General features: G+C 39.1%; 1 protein-coding gene across 4 annotated transcripts in view; it reads left to right on the top strand.

The window, feature by feature from the left end:
• Window positions 1-213: 213 nt before the first annotated feature.
• Window positions 214-24,142, top strand: part of FHY1 (Haloacid dehalogenase-like hydrolase (HAD) superfamily protein) — a 38,369-nt gene continuing 14,440 nt past the window's right edge. Inside the window, exons 1-4 of one of the 4 annotated variants that reach the window (XM_088966536.1) lie at window positions 484-779; window positions 2,437-2,502; window positions 3,778-3,853; window positions 12,687-12,738. In XM_088966536.1, the coding sequence (XP_088822662.1) occupies window positions 592-779; window positions 2,437-2,502; window positions 3,778-3,853; window positions 12,687-12,738 (382 nt within the window). In that variant the 5' untranslated portion in view covers window positions 484-591. Of the gene's footprint in view, window positions 780-2,436; window positions 2,503-3,777; window positions 3,854-12,686; window positions 12,739-24,142 lie in introns of all 4 variants that reach the window. The other 3 variants (XM_088966535.1, XM_088966537.1, XM_088966538.1) reach the window with 3 other exon arrangements.

Here is a 24,142-nt window from a genome sequence, read left to right as displayed (position 1 = left end):
TTTGGGTTCAAATCTTCACATCTTTAAAATCTTTTTAAAATTTATTTTAAGGCAAAATTGATTTTAAGGCTATTTCCACTAAATCCAATCAAGGTCAGTTTGAGAATGATAAACCCTAGACCTTAAAAACTCGATTTAAGCCCAATTCAAAGACGCTGCCATCTGCTCATCTCTATTTGGGGTCTATTTTAAAAACCAAGGTATTTTATCAACGAGAAGCAATCCATTAGATAAGAATCATAGATTGCTCCATTCGTTACGTGGGGCTTGGATGGTTGTAATCGAACGATTACGGCCTATGCGACTTACACCGATCTGACAGCTTGTCCTGTTTGCACATCGGGAACATCTCCTGTTCTCAGTATATGGTGGGATGTAACTGTGAAACTGGTGTGAGGCGCGTTTTGTGAGGAGCATATCCCAATTCCGCTCAACATGCTTTCTCCGTGTTTCTGAAACCATTTTACCTTATAGATATTCTGATTCTGGTAAGCTATTTACTTGAATTTTTATTTTTTGGTCAAACAAGAAGCTCTGGCATCTTTTTCGTTGAATGCCAGAATGAACAATTGAATTGATAATCAAAATCAAATGGCTCTTTTATTGAGATATACACTCTTTATACCCCCGAAACCGAACTCGAAATCTGTAAGAATGTCTCAAAGCATTACAAGTTCATTGCCGTCTTCAGAGAAGAGAAAACTACCCATATTGCTGTTCGATGTCATGGACACAATTGTTCGGGATCCTTTCTACCAGGATGTACCAGCTTTTTTCAGGTATTTTTAATATTATTTTTCTTTCTTGGTTGAACGATTATTCATTCTTTGTTATTATCTTGTCGGATGAAGTTCCTGAGTACTTTGTCAGAAGACTTTTAGTTCCAGAGATGGGTTTCTAGAATTATGTGATTTTTTTTTTCCTATTGTTTAGTTTCCAAAAGCTGAGGTGAACTGAAAAGGATGTAGGAAATTCTTCTCGTATTGCAATGGGTTCTGGTTTTTATTATGTGGTGGTTCTGGTTTTTGTTTCGTGTGAAATGGGTTATGGATTTTGAAAGATATTTTTATAATGGTTAGTAGTACCAAGGAGAAACTGCTTTTCTATTTAACGTAAACCCGGCAACGAGTTCTTCACTTTTTTGTTATTAGCATTATCTTGGAGGGAGTTGTTGTAGAATTTTTTATTGGGACTTGAGCAGTAATATTCTGTTACGGTCCTAAATGGTTAAAGTGTTCATCAGTCTTAAGCTTTTGACGTATTAGTCAAGTCTCAAGTAAATAACATTTGGTACCAAAATCTACCATCATCGAATCACGGATAATGCTACTGGAAGGGCTACCTAGTAGAGTGAAAACTGTCATGTAAAGGGTTACCTAGTACAGTGAAAGCCATCACTGAAAGGGCTACTTGGAGCAGAGTGAAAGCCGCTGAAGGGAAAGGGCTACCTGCCGCCATAGTGTGAGATGTCGTGGAAAGAGCTACCCACTGCCAGAGTGAGAGTCATCATGAAGAGGGCTACCTACGGCTCGAGTGAGAGCTGCCTAGAGTGAAGCGCCGAGACATCGACTATGGAAGCGTGGTGGTATGTTATGGTTGGTTAAATGCTTGGCTTGATGTGTTCCATCAGTCTTAAGGCTTTTGGCATATTGGTCAAGCACATAGCACATTCTGTAGAAAGATTTGTAGGCTTTTATGAATCGAGAGGTTTTAGTTTTAAAAATTGAAGACAATGGAAAGTACTTGGAATGATCTAATGATCTTATTCTGGTGATAAATGAAATTGAATTAAAGAAGAGCAAAAATGCAGGAACATAAACATATAAAGGAAGATTCCCCTCACAACATCTAAAGGGGGATGAATCAACACTATTCTAAACTAATAACAGCTAAAGACAACCTTAAAACTCTGACAAGAAAGCCACAATTAAAGAAATCATTGTTTTGAAGAGATAAAGCAGTTACATGTTAGGGGGTTAGGGGATGAGAGAAGGAATTGAGTCACTTTTGAAGGTCTTAGCAAGAAATAAGAGATGGAATAGACCCCTTTTGAAGGTTTTTTTAATCTATGTTGCATCACCTTGCAATGATCTGATTTGATGAGAACCATGTGATAATTTGTTGCACTGTGATAAAATAATCACTTCCATGGTTTCCCGACTCATTGCCATCCCATGCATGGCCTTCTAAACAGATTCCATCCACTGTAAGTTCTATCCTAAAATGAGGTGCTGGAAGGTTGTAGTTTGTCACTTCTCAGGTAAATAAATTCATCAAGCCTTGATTAACTGCAAGACAAGGAAACAAGGACTCATGGGCACGTGTAAAAAAAAGTATAAACGGTTGACACTGTCCATATTCTATTTTGAGTTTTATCATAATAAACCTATAGAAAAAGGTTTAAATGACATTTTTATTACTAATAACATTTTGTAGGAAAAATGACATCCATGGATTGTTAGAGTCTGACACATGTTTGATACAGACACTTGATCCATTTAGGTGAGTCCATGTAACACTGGTTATACTTAGCTGCATGTATTCACCTCTTAACTTCCTTCTCATCCTAGATATGAGCCAACTATAGTGTTAAATGCAATTTTTAACCTTCATTACTTTGTTCATTGTCAACTATAAGGTTCACATATTCAATTTCAGGGGAAATTTTGATAATTTTGAACAAGGAAATTTCTGGGAAAATTTGCAGGAAATTTCTAAATGTTTTTTTATTTTTTTTTATTGAAGGAAATATTGGGCAAGACTGGAACTTAACAGTGAACTCCAGGAGTTTTCAAGATAGACCCCTGTACAACTATCGGCTGTACAACGGGAAAGTACAATAAAACACTAATTTGCCATTGCTCTGCTTCAGTATGTTTTTCTGTGGACTACTAAGTGCATAATGTAATGCCATTACCCAATGTTAGTCCCAGATAACTCTGGTCTTGGGAATGATAGACCGGATACATGCTTGAATTTTGGCCTTTTTTTTGCAGAAAGTGGCTACTTTTAGAAGAAGCCTGCATTCTAATGGTTGTTGGGCCGAGATTTTTCTATTACACCAAGCAATGTCCCCCTTACTAAATGCATAATATGCATTTATATAAATAAAGCATTAAAATCATTGTTTAAAAGGTATTCCTTGAGCATGCCTTGCTTGTTGCTAATTTTGATAAATTTATCTTGATTTAATGTTGAATAAATAATTTATATGCTGTTGGTTGTTCCTATAATGTTTAGACTTAAAAACAGTTTTGGTTATGTAGGATTTGGAAATACAAGGCTACTTTCGTGTTATAATATGATTACCTAACCAATTGAGCCTATAGACTTTTTGAAATATTCTATTTTAGAATTTATATTTGCTTGTAGTTGTATATTAAGTTATTTTTTGATAATTATTGTATATTAAGCTTTTCTTCTGATTTTCCTTCAAAAGTGGTTCCTCACTTTGTTAAGGTGTCTACACTTCACCTAGTGTCTTAGGGTCTATGAATCCCTTGTGCTTCTATTGTGTTTCTCTTTTTAAAATACTGATTAAAGTTCTTCAGCACCAAACATCAAATTGAAACCATATAATAGGATATGACATAAAGGCCTGCGTGGTGTTAAAAAATGAGTTTAACTCATCTAGCTGTTATGTGGTAGTTATTTCTTGTTTCTCATATCTTACCATAATGTGACTGATGGCTTAGTGTTAGTTCTTTTCGTGCAACTCTTCACACTATTCTGACTTTAAGTAGTTATAATCTTCTAACTTGAGTTTACCTTGTTCAGAATGCCTATGAAAGAACTAATAGAATGCAAGCACCCAACTGCATGGATTGATTTTGAATTAGGGCTGATTAATGAGGTATGCTTAGCAATGATGTGGCAAGGTTTTTTCAGTAAATTTTATTATTTAAGATGAAGTGTGAGAACATGGTTCCAGTAGAAAGCTTGCTGAATTGAAAAATATGAAATAAAAGAGTTTCTTGAAGAAAGAAGGAAGAGAGATGGAGAAGAAGAGAAGTTGAAAAGAAATGAGAGCAATGATCTGGCCGTCCCCCTTCACTTATTATTTATACTAAAAATAATAGAGCAGTACAAAGACAACTATGCCCTTATAGGGCGACAAGACATAAAACAGCATACATAAGACACAAAAACATAATAAAATTTGGACTCACATAACTACTGTGGTCCCCACCTCCTATCTAACAACTAACATAAAACATCTACTCATAAAAAACATCATAAAACTGATTAATCTTCAACACTCCCCCTCAAGTAGGGAGTAAATGTCACACATTCCCAACATGTTTAAACTTGTTTTTTGCCACCCCTTTAGTGACAACATAAGCCAGCTACAACTTTGAACAGACATAAGGCAAACACATTTCTCCGGTTGTTACCCTTTCTCTTATAAAGTGTCTATCAACTTCAATGTGTTTTGTCCTATCATGCTGAATTGGATTATGGGCAATATTGATTGTAGCCTGATTGTCACAGCATAACATCATAGGTTCCTCTACTTTCACCCCAATCTCACTCAAAAGAGATCTAACCCAAAGAAGTTCTGAGACACCATGAGCCATGGATCTATACTCAGCCTCCACATTTAACCTTGCCACAACCGCTTGCTTCTTACTCTTCCAGGAGATCAAGTTTCCACCTATAAAGGTACATACTCCTAATGTAGACCTCTTGTCATCTAAGCATCCTGCCCAGTCTGCTTCTGTATAGGACTCTAGCTTCAGATTCTCATGATTTGAGAAAAGAATGCCTCTATCAGGGTGCTTTTTTAGATATGCAAGTATCCTCTCAATAGCTTCCCAGTGTTGAACCCGAGGTGCATGCATATATTGACTCACAACACTAACAGCATAAGAAACGTGTCATACGCAAATACAGCAATCGGCCCACCATTCTTTGATATCTCCCCACATCCTTTACCAACTCACCATCCACACCATTAATTCTGTGATTTGGATCAATAGGAGTGTTTGCTGGTTTGGTCCCTAACTTCCCAGTCTCCCGCAAATACATACTTCCTCTATGAAATGAAGATCCCATGCTTGGACCTTGCAACTTCAATCCACAAGAAGTATTTGAGCTCACCAAGATCTTTGATCTCAAATTCTTGCTGCAATGATTTTTTGAGATCATCAATCTCCTCTAGATCATTTCCTATCACCACTATATCATCCACATATACAATCAGAATTGACACCAGAGCATCTATCCTCTTCACAAAGAGAGTGTGATCAGACTGTGTCTGCGTGTATCCAAAACGGATAAGTGCCCCTCTAAACCTGTCAAACCAAACCCTAAGTGACTGTTTCAGTCCATACAGAGATTTTTTGAGTCTGTACACCTTTCCCTTACCAACATTCTCATAAAAGCTTGCTGGAATGGCCATATATGTCTCTTCCTATAAATCACCGTTGAGGAAGACATTTTTGACATCAAGCTAGAACAAAGGCCATGAATAGGTGGCTACTAGAGATAAAAATGATACGAACTGAACTCATCTTAGCTATTGGTGCAAAGGTTTCCAGATAATCAACACCATAGGTCTGAGTATACCTTTTTGCTACCAACCTTGCCTTGTACATCTCTATCTTGCCATTAGCCCTATACTTCACTGTGAATACCCATCTACATCTGACTATCTCCTTGTTTGAGGGGAGATCAACTATTTCCCAAGTTTAATTTTTAACCAAAGCATCCATCTCATCTTGCATGGTTGTTTTCCACTCAGGTTTGGAGAGAGCCTCAGTAACATTCCTGGATATAGACATAGAATCTAGGGAATAAAGAAAAGCACGGTAGGAGGGTGATAAGGCACTGTAGGAAAGATGGTGTGAAATGCAATGGGCTGTACACTTTCTCTTCCCCTTACGAAGTGCAATGGGAAGATCAAGATCAGTGGGATCAGCTGCAACAATGGTGTTAGGGACAGGAACATTATCATCAGAAAGCATAACAGGCTTAGGCTTAAGAGGAATACGTAGAATTGTATCTGCCGAATCTGGAGTTTCAGAAGGACTGATAGAGAGCGGTGTGGGTTGAGGATGTGTGGAGTCAACCATCATCTGCTGGCGCTGATATTTCTGTGAAGCTGCCCATAGTGGCTCAGGTAATGAAACTGGAGGTGCAGGTGCTGGATGAACTGATGAAGGCAACAAAGAAACAAGAAGATGAACAGATTGTGAGTTCTCCTCCCCAAAGCTCTCCCCCTGAGGAGAACCACTCGAGAAGAAAAATGTGGATTCAAAGAAGGTAACATCCATTGTGACAAATTTACTCCTTGACATTGGGTTATAACAGTAATGCCCCTTTTGGTTCTAAGCATACCCAAGAAAAACACATTTCTTAGCCTTAGGATCCAATTTCTTGTGGTGAGGGCCAAGAATGTGAACAAAGGAAACACACCCCAAAACCCTCAGAGGTATATGAAATATCTCCCCATTTGGAAAAAGCAGACTAAATGGCACCTTAAACCCCAAAGTTCATGAAGGAACACGGTTAATCAAATGCATAGCTGTAAGAACTGCATCTCCCCATAACTGCACAGGAACTGAAGCACACACCATTTAACTCCTTGCTATCTCCACGATGTGTCTGTTTTTTCTCTCAGCAACTCCATTCTGTTGTGGTGTATATGCACAACTGCTCTGATGAATTATCCCATGTTTTAGGAGATATATGGTTAGGTTCTTCTTAAAGTACTCTCTGGCATTATTTGATCTAAAAACCTTCATTCTCACTCCAAATTGCGTGAGAACCATCTGGTGGAACTGTCGTACCACGTTAGGAACCTCATCACGTGATCTCATCAAATATATCCAAGAATATCGTGTACAATTATCCACAAACAAGAGAAAGTAACGGAATCCTCCCATGGAAGGGATATGATATGGCCCCCATACATCATTGTGAACAATATTAAAAGCAAAAGTACTTCTTTTATTACTTGGTTTAAAAGACTGTCTACAATGTTTTCCTAACTGACAACTCTCACACTCCAAAGTAGACAACTGAACAGACTCAAACAACTTTGGGAAAAGAGATTTCAAGGAACTATAAGAAAGGTGTCCCAAGCGATTGTGCTAGAGCATAATCTGGTTTACTGACTTTGATCCACTACTACTACTACTGCTAACATGATGGGCCCTGATGTCTCGGAATCTCATCCAGAAGGTAGACTCCATTCACCTTACGACCACTTCCAATCATCTTCTTTGACTCCAGATCCTGCAAAACACAATTACCAGGAAGAAAGGTCATTAAACAATTCAAATTTTTTGTCAAAGAACTAACTGACAGTAGGTTGGTATAAAGTCTAGGGACATGTAAAACAGAAGACAGTGTTATATCATTGGTGACTCTAACTGTCCCCTTTCCAGCAATGGGCATATGTGAACCATCTGTTGTAGAGACTTTGTCTCTACTAGAGAACAACCGATAGGAACTAAAAAGGGTAGGGGCATTAGTCATGTGCTCAAATGCTCCTGAGTCTATAATACAAGGAAGTCCCTCCTTACCTGAAGTGGATGCAAGACTTGTAGTTGCATATGAACTACCTGCATGTGCAAAGGAAGAGGTGTAGTTGGCTCTTGCATTCTGCTGTCCATTTGGAAGGCTAGTGCTAGGTGAATCTTTCTTACTCATAAGCTGTTCAAACCTCTCCAATTCTATCATCACTGCTGCTACTGCAATGGATTCCTAATCAGTTTGGGAAAGAGGGGCCGAAGAGTCTCCTGTAGTGGCTACATTTGCATTTCCCTTCTTGTTCCTTATTTGGGCAGGCATAAGATTTGGATGAAGCTTTCAACAAGTGTCCTTGGTATGCTTAGGCTTCTTGCAATAATTACACACCAAGTCCTTATCTTCCCTTCTAGTCTCACTACTACTATCTCCATTCAGCTTAGGTTTTGTTGTACCAACCATAGTCGACTGGTCAATCCTAGGCTGTTTCTGCATTAAATTTCTCCTACTCTGCTCTCTAGAGACAAAGGCATAGGCTTGAGAGAGTGTCACACCCTCCCTAGAAAGAATATGCTACCTAGCAATGTCGAATTCAGGGTTCAGCCCTGCCAAGAACTCAAAAACCCTATTCCTCTCTACTAGTCTGTGATAGGTTGTTGCATCATTTACACTTTCCCATACCACAGTTTCTAAGTGATCTATTTCCTGCCATAGGGTTTTCAACATGGAGAAATACACAACAAGAGGTTTTTCTCCCTGTTTCATACTCATCACCTGATTCCTTAATTGATAGGCTTTGGCTTCATTTTGTTTCTGAGAGTAGGTTTCAGTCACTCCATCCCAAATCTCCTTAGTAGTATTAGCCCATAGGAAATTTTCTGCAATATGAGGTAACATTAGAATTACGCAGCCAGGACATTACCATGCAATTCTCCTACACCCATCGGGAAGAGTCTGTATCAGATTTCTTCTCCTCCCCAGTGAGATACCCTAATTTTCCACGGGCACCAATAGCCATCTTAGTTGATTGTGCCCACTCCAAATAATTTGTACCATCAAGTTTTACTGTAGTAATGATCCCAAACCCAAAAATATCATTACTACCTCCAACACCTAGTCCCACAGTACCGATAGATTTCATCTCGGTATTCCAACTCTCCATCTTACTTCAAACAGTTCAACAGTAAGAAAAAATAGATTGGAAACCTTCCAAAAACAATTTAATATCACACACACAGAAACAAACCCTTCTGGAAGAAGAAAACCCTAGCTGGAGAGAAATCTCTCTCCTCCCCATGCCTCCCAACAGAGAGAAGAGTGAATTGATCACTCCAGGAGGCTCAGAAAAATCCAAAAACCAAACTGCACTCTTCAGAAAATCAAAAGAAAGCTAACAATACCTGGCCACCCAAGATCATATAAAAAACAAAGAGTCCAACTTTTATAGGATTCTTCCCCGTACTCCAGTTCTTCCTGATTTTGATGCCGAACAGTAGATCACCTTCCTGATGACTAGATCCCACAAAAAAATCCAAGAATTGGGCAATCTACAACAGATCGATCAGCCCTTTATTACTTCATGCAGTTGGCTGATCTAGGGCTGCATGAGAATGCTTTTAGAAACCCTAGCTGCCGCTCTGATACCAAGTAGAAAGCTTGCTGAATTGAAAAATATGAAATAAAAGAGTTTCTTTAAGAAAAAAGGAAGAGAGAAGGAGAAGAAGAGAAGAAGAGAAGTTGAAAAGAAAGGAGAGCAATAATCTGCTGCCCCCTTCACTTATTATTTATACTAAAAATAATATAGCAGTACAAAGACAACTATGCCCTTATAGGGCGGCAAGACATAAAACAGCATATATAAGACAAAAAACATAATAAAATTTGGACTCACATAACTACTGTGGTCCCCACCTCCTATCTAACAACTAACATAAAACATCTACTCATAAGAAACATCATAAAACTGATTAATCTTCAACAGTTCCAATCTGAGAGTGGCCAGTTTGTGCAAAAAATGCCAAAATTTAGGTCCGTATCTGGTCCATCCCTCCCATTATCCCATCTGTCTCAAACCAACATTGGATAATGGTCCTTTTTTCTTAATCTTGGTAGCAAGCTATGATAATACAATAAATAGAAAATTTTGATCAAATTCTTGAGTCTCCTAAGTCCAATTAGATCCTGTTTTTTTTAGAGAAGTCTAAGTAGTAATTCATTCAAAAAAGAGAAGCCCTTGTACAAGTGGCTGTACAAAGGGGAGTTGCAAAAACCATCTCCCCCATTTTCTATAACAATACACATCCCTGATTGTTTACAAAAAGAGAATCAATCATATACAAAAATTGAGTTATTGCTACTTCCTTTGTAATGCTTGTTAACAGCTAACCACGAATACAATCTTCCAACAATTTTCTGCCCCACCCTTTTTTGGAAAATCCTCCTATTTCTTTCCTGCCAAATATCCCAGAACACAACAGATGGCAGTATGTTCCATGCTGCCTGCCTTTCTTGCTCAAACCATCCACCCTCAACCCCTTTGAAACATCCACCACCGAAACTTGCCCATATATCTACATATCAAGTTATCAACATATCAAGCTAGCTCAAATTGGTAATCATGTCTATTAGGTGGGCAATAACATTACTATTCCACATATCTACAATATTGTCACCAATTTGTGTTAGAATACTATATCTTGTACTTGTAGTGATGCAACATACCTATTGGAAGAAGGAGGAAGAAATAGGAGGAAGAAGAAGAGAGTTCGAAAATTTCTACTCTTCAAAACATAACATAATACAACCTTAACATAATGCAAGTTTATAAGAAACCTAGAAACTACAAATTATAACTAAATCCCTACCAAATATGAAAATTAAAAATAACCCCCTACTAAGAAGAAATTTTACAATTAAACCCGAATTTTGCATTAATCAAAGTAAACTCTAAACTAATGTCATCTATGCTTAAAATAAGTATGAATTCTATGTGGCGCTTCAATCTCAAAGTGATCTCCATCAATTCTCCCTGACTGAAAAGAACTCTCCTCAGGAGAGGCGATTGTTCCATTTCACAAGAACTAAATTCCATCTAGTCTGGAAGTGACAATTTCATCTTGGAGAATACTCTTGATCTGGAAGCAAATCCTCCACATTGAAAGTTGAGATAATTCCCATGTTCGAAGGTAAGTCAAGTTCATATGCATTAGGTTCTATCTTTCAGATGATGCGAAATGAGCGATTGGCTCGGGCCTACAACTTTTTAAAGAAGTGCTTTGGGTAACACTCAAGATGCACACAAATCGTGACATAAGCTCCTTCATTGAATTCTTGGTTTCCGCTATGTGCATTTGTAGCAAGTCTATAGTTTTTATTACCTAAAGCAATTTTTTGTCTTATACTTGCATGCAAGTCACAAATATGTTAGGCAAAAGAATGAGCAAAAGTAGAAGTATGGGCATTAGGAGGTAAGGGAACGAGGTCAACAGGTGTATGGGGGGTAAAGCCATGGACAATCTCAAAAGGTGTTTTGTCGGTTGACCGACTGAATTGTTATAAGCAAATTCTGCAATGGCAACATCGAGTCCCAACTACTAAGTGCTCATGAACTACAACATCTAAGCAAATCTCCTAACCTTCGGTTAACAACCTCAGTTTGACCATCAGTTTATGGGTGACAAAGCTGTTGAGAATTTCAACTCGGTACTCGAGAGTCTGTGGGCGACACGTCCAGATATCTCCTATGTAGTTAGTGTGGTGAGCCAGTACATGCATACCCCACGAGCTCAACACTGGGAAGCCATTGATTGGATACTTGCCTATTTGAAAAGGCACCTAGGTAGAGGGATATTGTTTGTTGATCATGGACACATGAAGTTGGGAGCTTATATAGATGCAGATTGGGGTGCCTAGATGACAGGAGATCTACATTAGGAGTTTGCACTCTTGTTGGAGGTAATCTGGTTTCATTGAAGAGTAAAAAACAACTGGATGTAACTACTAGCTAGGTCAAGTGAAGAAGTAGAATATAGAGCTATGGCACATGGTGTTTTAGAGCTTCTCTGGGTTCAGTCCTAAAGTCCAAAGATGTTGCAGCCAAAAAAAGGCAACTGTAACCGGATGCCACCCAAGGAAGAAGATCAGAGCTCCTTCAAAACTTCACCAAGCCCGATGCTGTTTGTAGGGTAAATAGATCAGGTCTAGGTGAAACTAGATCTGAGGTTTGGCCTTGATTTAATGTCTTCCAAGAGAGATCTAATAAAATCTCTCCTTCTGGTTACACAAAACAGACTGGACAGAAATTAGGGTTAATCAAAGTAGACCTAATCCCTTTCACTGAATAACGAGGGTAGTAAATCCTAATAGATAGAGTTCCTGCTTTCATCAAGGACCAAAAGAGGAGAAAATGGATCAGAGAGCAACCTGCTCTAATACCATGTCAGTTCTAGGCGAGAAAGAGAAAAAAGGAGAGAAACAGAATTGTGTGGTGTGGTTTGAGTGGGAACCACACCCAAACAGAGATATTTATATTAATATGTGAGCAGACATTTCTATCCCTACAATAATAAGAGAAATACAATAATGTACATGAGCTGTGATATACAGAAATTATGATAGAAAAGAGAAGATAAAATTACAATATTAACCCCCATCTTCTCTACAATAATAGTGTTGTGTACAAAATACCTTGGCAATTAAGCGAGGTGACCCTCCATAGTGCCTTGTTGGCTGTTGCCTAGGCATCACCTTGACAATTATGTTAGTATTTTGGTTTTCTCTATCTGATTTTGAGCTTCCAACTAAAAAATGTTCCATGTAAAATGAGGGAACTCCATCTTACATTGTGTTGTATGACTTCTGTCTGGGAAATATAATTCTTGATAGATATTATTGTGCGGTCACAAGATCCTGGTTTTACATGACAAGGTGGATTTTGAAGGTATTTGTGTTGGTTGAGATGTCATTTACAAAACTTCTTGGCTTTTGATAGTTCAGGAATAGCACTTCAGTTTAATGTGGGATTTCTCCCCTTATCTGCCTTGAGCTCTATGTAATCGATACAATTCTATTTCTATATGTTAGTGTTGTGATGTGATCATTGGCCATTCAAATATGTTTGGTGTTCGGTGTTCCATATAAATTATTGGTTTTTTTTCTTCATCTCTTGTTCGTCCATTATAATATTTGTATCTTTTTCATTTTTTGCCCTTCAGACAGACCTAGCTAGAAAGTTTTTCAAAGATGGAAGAACTTTTGATTTGGAAGGTAATACTTGATCCTCGAGCATCATATTTTCAAAGATAATTAAAAATTTTATATGACAAAAATTATTTGGATTTTAGAACATTGGCTTGTTAGGTTATCATTTGTTTACTAGTATCATGCTATATCAATAATGATTACTGTTTCAACAATATCTGCAGGAACTTGTGAAAATTTGTTATCTTATTTTGTCATGTGGTTGGAAATCAATCTGAAGCCTTTTCAGTGTTAAATGTTTATTGTGTGTTGGTGTCTAATACATCTTTTACTTGGAGTGTTGTTGCTTGGACACATTTTTTGTTTTGACATAATTGTTTATTCTTGATTTTGATCTTTGTGCATGTAATAAGAAATTGAAGGAGAGAAAAAAAAAAGAATGGAAGGATGAGAAGAAGAGAAGAGTGAAGTTCTGCTTTTAGGAGAAGCAAAAACATGAGACATGAATGTGGTGAATACAATAAACTAACATTTACCAAGCTGCCAACCTCCATTTATAACCTAACAAGAAAACAAAAGCAACACATCTGCACAAAATATAAATAAATTACATAAAATCAAGCTCCTACTTTAACCCAAACACCTCAAATAGATGGACAACTCATTTTTCAGGATTCCCCGTCAAGTTGACTTTAGATGTTAGTTATGCCCAGCTTGCCAATAGGGGTGGATTCGAGCCAAGCCAAATAGCTAGCTATTCGATCTCGGCTCGCCAAGGTAGTACGAGGCTCGAGCTTGAGCTCGAGCTCGGTTTGAGCTAGAACCTTGAGCTCGAGCTCGGTTTGAGAAAAATGTTTTATAAAAATAAAAATAAAAATATTATATGTATAATATTTTTATTATATATATTATTTTCTATAATTTTATATTATTATTATTATATGTAGCTATTCGAACTGGCTCACAAGCCGAGCTTTATTAGGCTCGAGCTCGGCTTGATTAATAAATGAGCCTGTAAATTGGGCTTGAGCTCGACTCGAAGCTCGATTGAAACTGAGCTGAGCTGAGCTTTTCACGAGCCAAGCTCTTCTCTTGGCCACTCCTACTTGCCAAGAACACCATTCGGCTTGGATTTCTGAATTCTTTTTGTAAACATGTTTTCCAACTTCCATTCTTTCATCAAAAAAGGAAGGCAAACGTCACCAGGCAGGACCCTTTCCTAAAATGTGACCATCAACCTTAATATGCTTAGTCCTATCATGTTGAATTGGGTTACTAGTGATATTGATTACTACCTAATTATCACAGTACAACACCAATGGCTTATCAACCTGTACTCTTAACACTTCAAGACTTGATTGTAACCATAGAACCTTAGATACACCATGTACCATGGTTGTATACTCTGCTTTGCACTAGATTGATCTAGTGATTGAAAAAGTGCGTCTGAGGCTGCATGCCTAGGTGCACAGACAAAGGTGCATTTCAAGATCTGTGCCTTACCTAGGATCAGGTGCAGCCCCTTTAGAAAGGGGCATGCCTAGTGTGCCTAGGAGTGCACTTGTGCCTCAGCCTAGGCACATGCCTTTGTTAATTTTTTTTTTTTGCTTTTTGTAGTTTCTTAAGCATGGTGGCTCGGCTAGGGGCTTTGCCCTTGGACCCTAACTAAGTCCCTTGGGGTAAGTCCAAATAAGTCTATGCTAGGGGTTTTAAATTCTTAATCCCTACTTAAAAAATTGGTTTCTAATTTAATTTTAATCCCTTGTATTTTAAAGAATGTCTTATATTAGGAATAGGGGTGGCAAATGGGTTGGTTGGGTGAGGGTTGAGTACTGACCCACCCATATTGACCTTCTAACCCATTTGCCACCCATATTTATTGATGTTAGAGGGTCATAATCCACCCATATGACCCGTACTGACCCACCCTAACGGCTTGGCCCAAACTAAACTTTTTCCTTTTTACTTTTTTTTTTTCTATTTCAAGTTCATAAATGCAGTAATAAAAGATATTAAAAAGTTGAAAAATATTTTTTCAAATAAAAATGAAAATGCATAAAAACAATAAAATTGATAAATATATTTCATACAAAATAATAATAAAAAATATGAAAGTGATAAATATATTTCATGCAAAACATCAGAAATTATAAAAAATAAAATAAAAATAACAATAATAATTTAATCGAACGTACCATTTCACATAAAAACTGCAAAATTGTAGAAAATGCAAAAAATTACAATAAATGCATAATTTCAGAAAAATATAAAGAATGAACAACAGAAATTTCAGAAACAAAATGAAGCAAATATAATTATAAAAACACAAAAAAAGTTGAAAATAAATAACAAAAAATACAAGAAAATTATTAAAAACTGAAAATTACAGGAAAACATGAAAACACAAAAAAGGAAAATTAAAAAAATACATAAAAAGTGCAAGACAACGAAAAATGGTAAAGCAAAAGCAACTACATTCAAACAACCATAGTAGATTAAAAACAAAAATAAAATAAAATAAAAGAAAAATTAATATCAAATTTTTATACATGTTCAATTGCTGAAAGTTTAAATTGGTGTTGCATATGCTGGTTTGGGTAAGAATTTGATGGACGAAACCATAATCACCAATCACCGTCAAAATGGTGAAACCAATGCAGCGGCAAGAAGAGCCCTTAATGGAGATACAACTAGCCTTGGGACCCAGGATCCAATTGATGTCGTTGCGGTTGTACAATTTGTAGTCAAAGTCATCAGGCACGTGGATGGTTTTGGTTGGATCTCCGTCTTGGATGATGATCAAGTGGTAGGGCTGGAAAAATGGCCTCCACATGCATCACCATGAAATCCAGGTTTCTGATGGTCGGGATCACAATGTCCAACTCCAAGCTATAACAAACAATAGACGAAAAAAAATAAGAAAAAAGAAGCGGGAGCAGAAGACACAAGCGGCGAGAGAGCTCTTGGTGGCAATGAGCGTCGTTGCATCGACATATGAAAGTGACAAACGGTGAAAATGATAGAGAGACGACTGATGCAAGAGACAAAAATAAAGGCCGGTGACTACTCGTTCCTATTTCATATTTGGTAGACAACAGACAATTTGGGAAATCTCCATCTAGTAATCACGACCGTGCTCAATGTCGGCTGTCAGGAAGAAACAATGGTGTTGAAGCTTCAACAACAAAACAAAGAAACCCTAACTTCAATGACCGAACAAAGAAATACTTCCATATATGATTCCATTTGATTGTTTTAACCCTCCCTTTGACCCAACTAATCCTGACCCTTAATGACCCATTGGGTACCCTCGACCCAATTAGGAAGAATGAGGTGAACAATATTAGCAAAAAGGGTGTTCTACTTTGCTCTAGCTAACCTCACTTTGTGCACAAAAAAAAGCCCTTTGTGATGCTAGATTGAGTTACAACTATCTACTCATCCATGAAACCAGATTTCTACCCATTGAAGTGCAGTAACCAAAAGTAGACCTCTTATAATCTTCAAGCATTGTGCAACCAACATTTGTATACACCTTTACCTTCAAATGATCATGTCTTGAGTATAGTATCCTTTTATTTGGATTACCTTCTAGCTGTGCTTGGTTTGAAAGAAAAGGTAGGGAATGAAGGGATAGGATATCCATCGCGTGGACGCCCAAATCTTGCGGAATGGATTGGGCGAATTTCAAAATTTCTCCCATCTTTGCAGGGAATCGAATTCCCTATTTTAGAAAAACATATTTTTCAAGGATCAATCTTGAACCATTAACCAAACCAGATATGAACCAAAAGGAGTAGGAGGGAGAATGTACCTGATACGGAGAAATAATATCTCCCAATGGAGGTGTTCACGCCCAAGGAAGGATCCAAAGACCGCTCCCACTGAAAATGGAGCAGAATCAGCAATGTTCTTAAAAAGAACTTGACCCTTCGCAAGAATCAACTAGATGGCTTATGAGTACAACTCCAATCAATCTTTTCCCAAAAGATTGATATCAAGATCAGATCTTGATTTCTCCCAAGAACTGGAGATTGAACTGGAGATAATGGCGGCGACAGGAAGGAGGCAGCAAGAGAGATTTCGCAGGGTGCAGAATTCTCTCTTCTTGTGATTTCAGCTCTAAAGACGAGAGTTTTTGGGTTGCATATCTAAAGGTTGCCGCCCCCTCCTCCTTTTATAGATTTAAAGGGATCAGCTCCTAATCCTATTAGGAGCTGCTGATCCATATTATATTTGGATTAGAAGTCCCTTTAAGTGATAAGGAAGAACCCTTATCTTATCTGTAGATCAGATCAGCCATCTCCTAATCTAATTAGGAGGCTTCCAGATCTAAATCTTATTTAGATCTTGGACTCTCTAAGTGGATAGGGTCTAGGCCCAATCCTATGAGTTGATCCGCCTTAGAATTCGCCTCTTTTAATTGACTGATCAAATCAGCCCAGTTCGAAATGAAGGCCCAATTAAGGTTATGTACTCACTTAGTCTTCCAAACTGCTGCCCAGTTGGGCTTCCTTGTATGGCGTGGGACCCAAACATTGATCTACACATCAGCCACATGGGTTCAACCTAGCCTTTGTTACAAGGCCTGGCCGAATACACTGTTATGGACAGTGCACCCCCTGAAACTCATCAAATGGGCTCTATGGGCCCAACACTTACCCTAAGTGGTCCTTGGGCCAAGCCACCTTGTAACACCCAGGGACTGTGAGCAGATGCAAGATTAGCCCATCAGGTATTATCCTCAATGGTCTTACACTTAACCTCTCAGCCCATAATGATCATACACTGCCCGACAAGAGAGGACCTCTCCCTCGGCTGCAAGGAACAGTGTTGCACTCTCTGCTTACATGGATCCCAGGAATTAAAACCTTTTGCAAATCATTTCGAAACCATAATATATATACTTTATATCTCATATAAAATATATTTTGCAAAACAAATCTCAACGATTGAAATCGGCTACCAGTAGTCTTGGTTTCCATCAGTGAAAGTGCATCCCCGATCATTACCTTTGTCCGACAAAGGGGCTGATCCTGTCACTATGATCACCCACTCAGATGAATTCTCAGACTGTCCCAACATACCCAGGTTTTGACCCCCGCTAAGGATCTCACTGATTGGTATATCAAAGACAGCCCAATCCGACACCTAGTGCAGTATCATAATCGAGTCTAGGGATCGGGTGTAACTTTCCAGTTTTGCCCATCAATCTCCAAGGTCCAGGGAAATACTGAAAATCTGGTCCAGTTCATAGATTCAACTAATCCTACACTGTATGTGCCTAGGGTCTCACCCTGGCAGCTGAGACAGGTCACCCCAACCGACTTGGTGGCATCACAGTGTCAGCCTTGTCAGGATAGGTCTCCCCAGACCGACCCACTGGCTGTGAACATTCTAAACTAACACGAGTCTCATTAAGTGTCTAGTTTAAGGGTATTACACAGAAACATACCAAGGGAACATGGATCAAATATGCACTTTTATTCATTTACAATAAACTCATAAAGTACATCATTCTGATTGAAGCTAAGGGCATACAAAATTGTCTAACAGGGAAACCTATACAAACACAGCCTTTCCCTTCCTTTTAGCTATGCTTGTATAGGTTTCCCTAGTGTTTTCAAGGCACAAGGCGCAACGGCCTAAATGTGATTGAGGCCGCAAGGTGCAAAGCGAACACTATTTGCTTAGATAGAGAAATAGCCTTGTAGGCTTTGGTATCCTTCACACTTCCAAGTAATCAATTGATAATGATCTAATTCCTTCCACATAGTTGTAAAATGAAACAAAAGTAGAGAGATTCCATTCTTCTTTACACACAATAGACTCTCCAATAACTGATAAACTTGAACATGGCGCCTTTGTTTGGCATGGGTGGCCTTGTCTTGTTCCTGAATCTCCTTAGCCATGTTTTCCAACATAAATTTTTTCCTCAAGGAATACTGAATTGTGGAAAGGAGCCATGACATAATCATATAGTTCTCCTAGACCCGCTTGGTATGGGTTGGACCCTTGTCCTTGGGTTCTCAATTTCTCCATCTAGGTGTCTTAACTTCTGTCTCCATCCTATGAACAACTTTACTCCCTTTGACCACACTATATAGTTGAATTTGTGATCTGCCCCGAAGCAAAGAGAAGAGCAAGAGAAAAATAGGGAGGTGTAGAATTGTTCTAGTGTGAGATTAGAAGAGAAGAGAACAAGAGGGAAGAAAATAGGGCTGCGGTAGAGAGGAATAGAAAAACTAACTTCCTCTAACTGTCACCCCACTTTTATTATAATCATAAATAAGAGTACAATGTCTAAAATAGGCTTCTTTCAAGCAACCTAACTTAGTGCATTTGTGAAGACAATGTAATTATTTCACAACCACTTCCTTCATCAGCACCTAATGCTTTTGCCTGTTTGAAATCATATTATGGGGAACTGACCATCCTGTTTCTGAGTGTAGCTACTAGTCAGAACCATTTGTAGATCACATTCTGACTAGTAAATGCTAGAGATCATTGGAACCATCTGTATAAAATCATTGCAAAGGTGCTGTCTCGAAGAATCAGAGTTGTGCTTCCTTTTATCATCTCCCCAAATTAAGGAGCTTTTGTAAAAGACGGACGGATCATTGATCAGATTTTAATTGCAAATGGGAGTGTGGAGGATTTCAAGAGGGGTAGGAAGAAAGGAATATTGTGTAAACTTGATTTGGAAAATGCCTATGATTTGGTGGATTGGTCCCTTTTGATGGAAGTCATGAAACATTTTGGATTTGGAGAGAAATGGTGTAAATGGATTCGAGGTTGTCAGAAAATTTTCCACTACTCAATTCTAGTGAATGAGACTGTAGTTGATCACTTTCCATCCATTAAAGTGATTAAACAGGGTGACCCTCTATCCCCCTTTCTTTTAACCTTGGTAGCTGATGTGTTGGGAAGATTAATAAAAAAAATCAGATTCTAGGGAATTGGTTAGAGGTTGGAGAGTGGCAAGGGATAGAGTGCCTATTACACCTTTGCAGTTTGCGAATGACACAATCTTATTTTGTAAAGGTGGTGATCTTAGTTGGATGAGAAATTTGAAACTAGCGGTCCAACTCTTTGAGCAAATGTCAAATTTGAAAATCAATTTTGATAAGAGTTGTGTAGTGGGAGTGAATATGGATGAAAGGGAGATTTCAGATTGTGCAACTATCTTGGGTTGTGTAGTATTGCATTGGCCTATGACTTATTTGGGCCTTCCGTTGGGAGACAATCCGAGAAATGCCAATTTCTGGAATTCAGTGGTGGTGAGAGTCACAAAGAGGATAGCCTCTTGGAAGAGAAACTACCTGTCCTTAGGAGGGAGGATAACCCTAATTTAGTCAACCTTGGCTAATCTACCTGTTTATTATCTTTCAGTTCTCAAAATGCCAATTGGGGTTTCCAAAAACCTAGAAAAAATATTTAGGGATTTCTTGTGGAAACTTGGGGAGGAAAGGAAAGATCACAGGGTCAATTGGGAAACTGTAACTAAGAGTTTGAATCATGGGGGCTTAGGAATTGGTAATCTTCAAAAAAGAAATACGGCTCTTTTAGGGAAATGGTTGTGGAGGCTGCTAGTTGAGAAGGATAGCTTATGGGCTAAGGTGATTTTGAGTATTCATGGGCTGATGGCTGAAGGCTGAAGGCTGAAGGCTGGGATGCCGGAGTGTTGACTCGAGCTACCAGTGCTTCTCCTTGGAAGTCAATACATGCCACCTTACCTTCCTTATCCTTCCTTCCTTTTATCAGTTATAATCTTTTCTCTGGGAACTTGGTAAAATTCTGGGAACATTTGTAGATGGGAGAATTACCCTTGAAAGAGTGATTTCCTTCTTTGTTTGCCTTGTTTGACTACAAAAGTGAACCAGTTTCCACCTTCCTTTCGTCGCCTGTTGAGGATCTTGAGATTGATTGGGATTTGGGTTTCAGAAGGGGAACCAGGGATTCAGACCTAAATAGCCTTCTGTCTCTTCTTCATATCCTTTGCTTGGACCTTTCAAAGTTGGAATCAAGAATATGGATTCCTTCTCCCTCTGGTATTTTTTCCTGTGCTTCATTCTTTAAAGCTTTAACAGTGCCTTCTCATAGTGTTGGGGCAAACCTTTCCAGTTAAAGAAGTATGGGGTAAATCTATTCCACCTAGGGTTGGGGCTTTCTGTTGGGAAGCTTTCTTGGGAAGGATCAACACTAGTGACCTCCTTCAAAGAAAGAAGCCTTTTTGGTGCTTATCTCCTAGCTGGTGTGTTTTTTGTAAAGCTGATGGTGAGTCCTGCTTCCATTTATTAATTTCCTGTCCTTTTGTTTCTTCTATTTGGGAATGGTTTTCTCTTTGTTTGGTTGCAGGTGGGCTCCTCCACCAGATGTTCGAAGTCTCTTTGGTCCTACTGCCGGTAACTGTACAAAGAAAAGGGGGAGGGCTTTATGGGGATGTACAAGGGCTGCTGTATGCTGGACAATCTAGGAGGAAAGGAATCAAAGAACATTTGCTGATAAGATCTAGAGAGGCAATTATTGAAAGTAATTATGACAAGGGTAATACAATGGGTGAAGTCCTTGAAGTTATTTGAAGATATTCCCACTTCAGCTTTGTTGAACAATTGGAAGGAAGTTGCTTGTTCAGCCCCTAACAAGGCTGTTCCTCATCTCGTGCAGACTCTTCCAGTCCCCAGCTTTATAAAGCTGAATTTTGATGGTAGCAGTGAAAGTAACCCTGGCCCCTCACCCTCAGGCACTGGAGGGGTCTTTGGGAATGAGGTGGGTGTGATTGTTGCCATGTTCTCAGGCCCAATTGGGGAAGGAGACTCCCTCCGAGCTGAAGTCTTGGCAATCTTGGAAGGTGCCAAAAAGGCTAAGGAGCTTAACTTAAGACGGTTGATTATTGAGGGAGATTTGAAGTTGGTAATAGACTGGTTGCAAAAGGAGAGCAGCATGTGGAGCTACCTGAATGAAAAGAGAGTATTTAAATGGCTAACTCGGGATATGACAGTGAGGGTACAGTGGGTTAAGTGATGTGCCAATTCCTTTGCAGATGCGCTAGCCAAACAAGGGGTGGGAAGAAATCATTTGTTCTGGGCTTGTTTGTAATCTCTTAATTTTAGGGGAGTTAAGAGAGTTTATCTCCCCCTGCTTTTGTGCGTATCCCTTATTTCTCATTAATGAACTGTTTCTGTTATTGATTAAAAAAAAAAAAACATTGGAGCCATCTCCCTCTTAACAAGATGATGACTTGTCAGAATTTGGTTTCGATAAAAGCAAAACGAGAAATCTCAGTGACACAAGGATCCATGTTGTAGAGAAAATGACAACAATTGCAATCAGAATTGCTAGTTCAGGTGGATACCAAAATCAGCAATCAGCATATGTGACTCAGATCCCCTTTTCACTGCCTGCTATAGCCAAAATCTTTTTCATTTTCTTTTCTTCGAGAAAAGGTAAGTATAACATTCATTGATCAAAATGTTGACTTGAATCTGTCTCTAAGAGTGGCACCGATAAGCGAAGGCAGGGGTTGATGAGACCTGAGAGCAGGCCTAAAGGAAGGGGGCGGTAAGAAGTAAGGAGGGGCTTGATCTCGATTGACGATGGAAAAAAAAAACCTGAAATGGAGGGGAGGGGGAAAAAGAGGGGGGGGGGGATGTGGTACAACCTAGGCCAACTTAAAGCTTGGTTAAGAAGGAACCTCTCTTTCAAGAAAGTGGTGATGGCAGGTGTCTGGCCAAGCTTTGGGGTGTCAAAACCCAGGAAAGTTGCAGAGAGATTAATTTTAGAAACCTTGGAAGGAGTACGTGCAAGAGTTTCCTTCCTGTAGAGATGTCTGGTGGACTGCTTTGACAGAAGAGTTACGGTAGAGGAAGCGGAGTACTAGGCGGCAGGGTGTTGGAGTGAAGTGGGAGGGGTGAGGATAAATAAGCTAATTGAAAATCTGTATTTATTTATTTTTCCATCCAAGGATGAGGTGGAGTGGGTTCTACCAAATGAACCTTGGTGTCTTGGTTAGAACAGACTAGCGCTAGACTGGTGTGAAGAGATGGTGGTGAGCTTTACACCGGAGAAAATGGGGGCACCCAATGAGCCAAAGGAAGTTTGGATTAAAGTCTTTGGACTTCCGCTGCCTCTTAAGTGTCTGAGTATAATGGAGGGGATTGGAAACCTCTGTCGGGGCTTCCTAGGGGCTGATGACTCAGTTGAAGAACAAAAGACCTGTGAGTGGGTAAGAATCAAGGTGAAGGCAGGGAGAGAGATCCCAGATAAGGTGGAGAGTCTCAGGGGATCTTTCTTTTGGGGTCTGGGTGTGGATATGGCAGGAAAAAAAGGTTGTAGGTGGGTTGAAGGGAGATGAGAGGGTTGGGATTAGGAGAAAGGGGTCTAGGGAGAGAGGGGGATAAGGAGGAGTTGGCGGTGAGTAGGACAGTAGTTCTGGTAGATGATGAAGAAGAAAGCTGTGGGGAGGGGAATCGTCAGAGACGGGGGAGACGAAGGGAGAAACAGGGGTGCGAAGCTTCAACCCATGCTGCGGACGGGTCCCATTGAACCCTCTCCAAAGTTGTGGGGAGGGGGGGATTGACTCCTGATCACTCTCCTGATGGCTGTACGATGGAGTTTCAGGAGTTGGGCAGTAAAAAGAAAGAGCTTCAAAATTCAAATATCAGTCAAGAGGGGACACCTTGTCGTTCAAGGAGAAACCCTAGTAACCCCTTGAGAGCCTTACCCCATACGATAAAAGTCTTCCCTGACACTACAGGCCAACTATCTGTCCTCTAGACAGGTGGATTTAACTTAGCATGTTCAAGGGATTTGTCATCCTTCTTTCATTCCACAACTTTGCTTCTTCATGGCATCTGCATCTTTCTCTATGAAGCCCAACTTCAATTGTCAATTATTAAATGTGATAGTCTTTTAGGTTTTCTTTTAATTGTAATGGGTTGGTTATCGAGTGCTTTTGATTGATTTTTTGTGTTTTAGGTTTGGGGCAAGGCAGGCCATGTCCTCCCTTGTTGTTCATCTATTTCCTTTTGATACTAGTTAATAAAATTGCTAGGAGACTGCCTCTCCACTTAGGTTAAACTTTGGGGTCAGAAAAAAATCATGTAAAAGAAAAACAAATAAAGGAAACACGATAAAGTGGTAGGGGTGCAACTTGGGTGGGCTTGGGTTGGGATTTTGTTAAATTTGAATGGCTGGCCTAAAAGTCTAGGCCCAACATAATGTAAACTCTTGAAATTGGGTAATTGATTTGCACAGCTATGTAGTGGTGGATATATTACCTTTCAACCTAAAGACCTAGCTTTAAATTATCCTATTTGTGGTTTATTTCAATATTTTCAACCTGCGGTTGAATTGGGCAATTTGATTGATTACCTGTCACCCAACCAGATTTCTGGGTTAGTTTAACCCCAAAACACTTTTTTTTTTCACAAAAAATTGTTAACTTGGTTAGAAACCTGATAACCTGACT

This window comes from Nelumbo lutea, chromosome 1 (assembly GCF_056320005.1).
Source record: "Nelumbo lutea isolate HS-2025 chromosome 1, American lotus-T2T, whole genome shotgun sequence".
In the NCBI taxonomy this organism is placed as follows: domain Eukaryota; kingdom Viridiplantae; phylum Streptophyta; class Magnoliopsida; order Proteales; family Nelumbonaceae; genus Nelumbo; species Nelumbo lutea.
This window is presented reverse-complemented; position numbering and strand designations above follow the sequence as displayed.